Source organism: Aptenodytes forsteri, unplaced genomic scaffold (genome assembly GCF_000699145.1).
Source record: "Aptenodytes forsteri isolate BGI_AS27 unplaced genomic scaffold, ASM69914v1 Scaffold208, whole genome shotgun sequence".
Lineage (NCBI taxonomy): Eukaryota > Metazoa > Chordata > Aves > Sphenisciformes > Spheniscidae > Aptenodytes > Aptenodytes forsteri.
In genome coordinates, this window is record NW_008794963.1 from 1,972,471 (window position 1) to 1,979,835 (window position 7,365).

The 7,365-nt window shown below is 42.8% G+C and overlaps 1 protein-coding gene across 1 annotated transcript in view; it reads right to left on the reverse strand.

The window, feature by feature from the left end:
• CDH17 (cadherin 17) overlaps positions 1 to 7,365 on the reverse strand; it is a 26,761-nt gene that overhangs the window by 18,440 nt on the left and 956 nt on the right. Inside the window, exons 2-6 of the mRNA XM_009275503.1 lie at positions 5,254 to 5,352; positions 4,460 to 4,597; positions 2,784 to 2,922; positions 1,417 to 1,575; positions 546 to 745 (exon numbers count right to left, since the gene is read on the reverse strand). Coding sequence (XP_009273778.1) covers positions 546 to 745; positions 1,417 to 1,575; positions 2,784 to 2,922; positions 4,460 to 4,597; positions 5,254 to 5,352 — 735 coding nt within the window. The remainder of the gene's footprint in view (positions 1 to 545; positions 746 to 1,416; positions 1,576 to 2,783; positions 2,923 to 4,459; positions 4,598 to 5,253; positions 5,353 to 7,365) is intronic.

Here is a 7,365-nt window from a genome sequence, read left to right on the forward strand (position 1 = left end):
AGCGGCTGTGTGGTGCTCAGTTGCCGACTGAGGTTAAACCACGACAGAAACCCATTGGGAGAGAAGAGCGGCACCTCCGCAGGGGCACCCAATTGCCACATATCTGTCTGGGAGCTCCCTTGGGGTGTCTCAAGAGCCTTATCTTTCGTATTGTGCCAAATAGCCTTGTAAAGCACCCTTTTTCTTCCAGTCATTATGCTGTAACAAAATTCTCCAAATGTTTCCTCTATCCATGGGATATTCTCACACACAGGCGGTGCTAACAGCCTCTCCAAACTGAAGGGCAAAGTCCAGTCACTCTAATGTTTATATTGCCTGTATCTCAGTCACCTTCAAACCATTAACTTTCATACTAACGATAAGTTAATGAGACCTGCACTAAAGATCATTTCCAAAGGATACCATATAAAAAATAACCGGAAGGTGCCAAAGTCCTTCTGAAGAGCCTGGTGTTGAATGCAGTGGGGACACCTTCACAATTAGCTGGGAGAAAACGCCTCTGTGGCACCAAGGAGAGGTGCAGGGAGCACGGCCAAGGGCCCTACCTGGCTGATGTTGACAGGGTAGATCTGGGTTGAGTTTTCTTGGATGTGGATGGTGGGGGGAGCTTTCCACAGGCTCTCCTTCACAGTGATGATCACATCAGCACTGCTGGTGAAAGCATTCGTTGTCATCCCTGCCATGTCCTTCACAGTGACGACGAGCGTGAAGGTGTCCTGCTTTTGAGGATCCAAATAATAAGAGCCTAGAAACAGAGCAAAGAGCCAAGTGAAATGCAGCAGAGGCTGTGGAGATGGTTCATCTGCCCATTGCCTCCTACATGCACCATGCTGCTTCATCTGCTCCAGGCTCACTCCTTAGATGGGCCTCTGTGCCAAATCTCAGCAAGCCGTTTCCTCTGGCTTCTCTGAATATGCAGCACAGCATCATGTGGACGTAATCGTATGAGACCTCTGTGCTGTGGTCTCATGTTGTGCAGATGCATCACTGAACAGCCCTCACTCCAGTTAGGCACTTGTTCAGCCCAGCAGAAGAGACAGGGTTTTTAAATCACTGCAGTTTAGTTGGGATCACATGGCTGGCTGAGTTTTCTCCGCATTTTTCATGTTACTGATTTTGGTTTTCTAGATTTCAAGGAAGAGAATTAATCCCAAGATATGACTCAGTGTAGTCCTGAGGGCCAAAGAATCTACCTCTCTTCTCAATGTATTTTTAGATCCCAATCTCCATTTCTGCTAACTTCCTTTGAATTTGGTGGGACACAAACAAAGTTCCCCAAAACCAGGGCCTCAGTGGAGTGTGTCCCACTGACTATGATTATTCAGAATTTAACATCAGAGCTGTGTTATTGTTTTGTTCTAGGTACACCCAAGAACTCATGCTTGCTTTTTGACAAACAAGGATCTTTTTACATACCCATCTTACTCGGTGAGATTGCTCCAGTTACATTATCGATCTGGAAAAGCATTTCTGTATAAGGGTTGGGAAAATGATGGAGAATGCTGTAAGTCAACTGTCCATGGGGAGTTGTAGGATCATCACGGTCAGTGGCATGGACGTACATAAAGGGCTTGCCTGTTCAGATTAGAGAAGAAACAGTGGTAAGAGGAGACTGAAACCTCAACACATAGTCCATTTGAGCAGAACTCTCAAGCCAGGAAGGCAGCTTATGGGGAGCTGCCGTTGTTTCATAATGCATCTCTCATGGTAAGCCATGCTTGTGTGTGGAGATTACATTGCCTGTGTACCATTCCACAGGTCCTGCCTCCACAGCTCTGCTTAGTAGGATCACAATAGGTATGAAGACCAGTTGATGAAGAAGGTGACAGAGCTAACTCAGAGAGCTATCTACCACCCAAGAGTGCCTGCACCCGGAATGTAGCTCACTGGTATCTCTCTTTAAGGCCACTTTGCAGTCCTTATACAAATCAGTTCAACCCAAAGCAGCTTGAGAAAAAAGCCCTAGAGCTGTGACACAGTTATAATTAAAGGAACAATCATACAATGAAAAAATATGGAAATGCGCAGTAACATAAGTGAATTTTTGCCTTTTAATCACCAATGCAACATTCAAAATCTTTTTGAATTGGATGCAGTTGAAGAATACAGTAAAATATTGCAGAATAGTTTTCTGACCCCATGGCATTTTATATGCATATTCTTTAGCAAAAGTTTCTTCTTGAGTCCATAGTCACAGTGATAACAACTGGCTGAGTCCTTTGTTTCATTTCCAAGATGTGGGTCTTGAGCTGCTCTTTGATACTTTCCTGATTTCTGGACTGGATCACTGCAATCCATTAGCTAAGACTCTCTCCTAAATACTAAGGTTCAGCCCACGTCCTGAGAAGCATCACTCACAGTAAACACATACCCCATATCTACACTGGCATTTTATTTCACTGATGTGCAAAGACTTACATATTCTTAGCATTGTCTTTCTGTATAGTCTTTGGCAACCTTTAAACTTTAAAATCTTTCTAGCACAGGGGTTTTTTTCAGTGCAATGGTGAGGGCAGCAATATTTGCCTGTTAAATGATACTTGCAAAGCAACAAGTACTATGAAATATTTCTGATTACACTCATCCTTTTACACCACATAGTGGTCACGTTTTTGCCCTTTCATTATATTATACATGTTTGTACCCTTATTTTGTACAATCCTGAGGGAAGGAAAACTGATCTTTTTTCAGCTTGTTGAAGTATAGCACCCACTTTATCTTCCTGTTTAACTAATATACCTAGCTTCTTATTAACTATCATATTTCATTATTATAATGATTACCTGGACGGGAGTTCTGCCTCACTACTCCAGTGTACTTTATCTGGTCAAATTCTGGCGGGTTGTCATTGATATCCTCCACGTGTATTGTAACAGTGTATGGACCTTTCACTATGTTTCCCTTTTCATCCAGACTTTCCACCTTGATTTGGAAAAAGAGGGAACAGCAAAGAAATATTTTCATGTGGATAAATTAAAAGACATAAATGAACATCAGGATGTCAAATGCCAAGTCATTCTTCCTGTGATGCAAATCTGGTGAGAGCCATAACTGTGTGACTCCATCTACAAGGACAGATTTACCATGGTAGCTCACTGACAATAGTTCACTACAGTATGTAGTGCCAACAGAACAAAATAACCTACTCCTGCTTCTGATGACACTTTTCAGAGGGCAATTTCTCACTGCCAGTCTCAGCAGACTGCTTGTATTCTTGCACAGCTTAGACCTCATGCTTTTCTTTAAATAGAAATAGATACTTTCTAAAGAACAAGGAGAAAACCCAACAGGATATAGCGGACTCAAGTGTGCTATTGTAAATATCAACCAGAAAAATAGGCTGATCTAAGGATTTGTAAAGAAAACTTAATTCTTAGTTCTGATTGCATTTTTGTTCCAAACAATTTGACTTCTTATTTTTCAGCCTTCTTTGACTTTAAAACACCGAGTATATATTATGTCTGTCCAACTTCATTTTGTTTGCACATAATAGATCAAATCATCATTATTTATGCCTAACCAAGTATCCTTTTTCAGTTCTGTCATCACTTCTTCTTGTCTGTAAAGGATTCCCATGTTTAGAGTTAATAACTTCTGGGGCTAGAAAATTGTCCTCTCTAATACCAATTCAAGGGTGCTTCAGAGCTGAGAACATGAAACCATTAAATCTGAAGTGCTAGACTTTAGAAAGATAGCTAAGGCTAGCTAAAATATCATCATGTATTTTGTTCAGATATTGATCCTCTCACGATCATCTCCTTCTCAGTTGCTAGTGCCTCAGAAAAAGACAATACCATTTTTGACACAGAATAAGAGCACAATGCTATACTGAGACCAAAAGATCGCCTACCCGCTGTCCCACTCCCAACAGTGTTTACGATGAGATCCTTATGAAAAGAGTATAATAGCAGGACAAGCACACAATGCTCTTTCCTCTAATAGCCTCCAACATCTGCCAAACAGCCTTCTGCTGTCATTTAACAGAGGTTAGATCTGTGCTTCTGTGTCTAAATGTCATTTACTCACACCATTTGTCACTAAATAGATTATAATCTTCCTAAGTAGATTACAATAGTTTATTTTCCCATTCCAGCCATGGAATTCACCCTATAAGTCTTCAGGGATAACAAGCAAATCTCATTCATGGGGCCAGATTTCACTTCCAGTCAAGTGTCCTCCTCATATTAGAAGAATTACAGGATTAGTGTTGGCATCAGGGTAATTTTTGTTCTCTCAATATAACCTTCCTGTGCTAAGGAGCATTTTCCTCTGCAAAGTCTTTCAGAATTATAAAACCATGCATCTTTCAGCAAAACTCAATATTAAAAATGAAAAGCTGTCTGTAAACATAGACAAAAGAAAGAATTTGAAATTTCAACAGTTTTCCATTAATTTCAGGTTTACCAAAAAAGGGTGAATATGAATAACCCTCCCTTCCTATTTTTCACTGAGTTTTTACCTGCAGCCTGTGCACTGCTTTGGTCTCCCAGTCCAGAGACCCATTGAGATACAGGATGCCTGTCTTTGGCACAATGTCAATTATTCCATCTTTTTCACCAGTCACTCTGAAACTCACAGCAGGTGGCTCGGATGTGAACTAGAATGGGGAAAAATCAAAGGGAAAATCATTCTTTTTTCAGCATTTTCACCATAATCAAAATAATTTCATGCTTTTGTGTCTTTTAAAACCTATTGCCAACAGTGTGCTTGGCTGGGGGAATGATATTCCAAGAGTCTGCTCAAACAAATCTGCTCTTTTCTGATCCTCAACAGAGGAGTTTTCACATTATTTCCTGAATGCTGCAGGAAATCCCAACTGAGGTTTCTTTCCAAAGCAAACGTCTGCTTAGGATAGTGCTTTATCTGAGCACAGGAATGGAAAAAAATGACACACATCCTCCATTTGCCTGGGAGCTGGATCTGTCCTTCTGTGGTTATGGCTTTGGGAAGAAAACCTCAGAGCTGAAGGAAAATGATGACACAAGTTACATGGAAACCCATTCTCTAGGAATGCTGATATTATTAATCCCTGTCTTAGGATATCCTCTTAAAATGTGTTTGAGAGAAAGGGTTGTCTCCTGCTTTTTGCATGTAGACTCTTGAATTCCCAGACAGAGGAAGTCAAAGCTAATTTCAGATCCTCTTGGGGGACCGTTCTTCCCACCAGCACAGATGACAACACTGCCTGTGAGGTCAGTGTGTTCAAACTATGAGGTTTTTGACCAGGGTGGATATCAAGAGACACTTGATTACCTGGTAAATGAAGCGCACTCCCCCTCCTTCTGGAACAGAGAAATTCATGTCCTTCAGAGGCCCAGTTACATGCAGGTCCCCCAAATTCTGGCACATAGCCTATGAGAGAGAGAGAAAGGGATGGAGGATATCAGCTGAGGGATGTCTGCTGTCACCACGCAAGAACAGCAGCTCTCCATCACTGAGCCTCTTGCAAGTTATTTTGCTGTAGTATAATGGAGAAGACTCTTGCTGGTTTGCATTGAACATCTCTGGGTTCTTCAGTGCACATCCATTTTTAAAATCAGGGTTATTTATTAGTTCATTTGAAAACAAACATTTGGGCCTTGCCCTTTTCTAACCACTACGTAATTAAATGAGATTTGATCTACCTTCAAGAGCAAACAGAAGCACTGAAGAGCTGAGGGTAGACTGAGAGCAAGAGGAAATTCATAAAAGCATTTCTGGATCACACCTGTGCCCACAGCAGGAGCAGCCACATCCCATCCAGGAGCTGCACAGTCCTGTGACTACAAGTGTGTCAGGAGACGCAACGCCACACCTGGGGATGGGGAGGAATTGGGGCTGCACGCCTTGTAGTTTCCCCAGTAAATCCAAACCTTTTTTGTAAGGAAAAAGGTGCACATCCCCAGGTCCCCTACCAGCCTCAGCATCCTGGCAATCTGGGAAAGCCACTTGGGCCCTGTGCCTTCACATCAGTTGCATGTGAGTGCAAACCACAACCAAAGCAAACACGTCCTGCTGATCTTTGGCTTCTACCTCATGGCAAAAATGTCATGCAAATCTGTCTCAGCCTCTGTTTTCTTCCTAATGGCTGGCAATGCCTTCAAATGGTGTTTTTTCTGGCAAATTTTTTTTTAGTTTTATAGGAGTTTCATAACCACCCCCTCCCTAGTGCCCGAAGACCTCCGGACACACTCCTGCCCTAATGTTTCAGGGCTGTTCTTGCTTCCAAACAAAGAAAGCAAAGCGAAAATCAGCATCCTAGAGCAGCCCTTGCACACAAGACAGTTCAGCCTACGGTTCAGATAATCTACCTGTTTCTCCAAAGGCAAGACTAAATTCCCCTGAATGTCTACTCTTCTCTCCCTGTCACCAAGGTCTTGCCAATGCTGAGGAGCTGCCTGTCAGAAGTAGGGCTCCATCATTTGGCTGCACAGGTAAAACTCCCTTTCTTCTGGTGTAAAAATGACTTTATTCTGCTTTATAGATCTGGAGTGTCATTGTCACCCCATGGAGTCAGGCTCTGGCAGTGCATGTTCTCTGCTGCATGACTTTTCCCCTGGATTTGGTCCTATTGCTGCTGGGACAGCTATTCAGCCTCTCACAGAAAAGTACAGCTTACATATTGCCAAGGGAAAACTTAATTCTGGCTATGACAAAAGCATTGCTAAGTTCAGCGCAATTTACCCTAAAGCACTGCTCCGTGTGTGTATGTGTCACAAGTGGTGTTTGAATAACGCCAGATTCTGCTTAATAATAGCCAGAGATACTGCCCTCCTACAAGGGCAGTACAAGTCTACAAGGGTTTGTGACTTTTTTTGCAAACAGGAAAACTAGAATATTGTGAGAACTGGGGAAGGAGGGGGCGGGATGCTAGTGAACACTAGTGACAGTAGAAAAATAAAAGAAGCCATGTAATAGGTACACATACCAGGAAAGAATACTTTACAGCTACCCTTTACTATTTTTGCTAAATGCTGACTGCTGGCCTCTGCCAGGGACAAAATAGCAGGACCCTGGATCTGACCTGCTACAGCTGTTCCCGTGTCACACTGGTGGGCACAACCTGGCTCCTGGAGGTTTTCCCCAGGGCTATTTTGTGGAGGGGTGTTGCTTGGTCATGTTCCTCGCTGTGGAGGAACAAAGGCTGATGCTATAAAACCCAACAGGTTCAAAGTGCAGGCTGTGAAGCATAAGAGATATCTCTTCCTGTTGATTAAAATTACTTTATGTGGACCATAAGTATATCCAAACATATGTCTATAGCATGAATCACTACTCAAGGGCCTGAAGGGGAAATAGGGCTTTCTCCTTGGCCCATATCTGGCTGGCATCCCTTTTGAAGGCGGCTGTAACGGCTGGGGGGGGGGGGTCCCGGGGGGGGGGCCG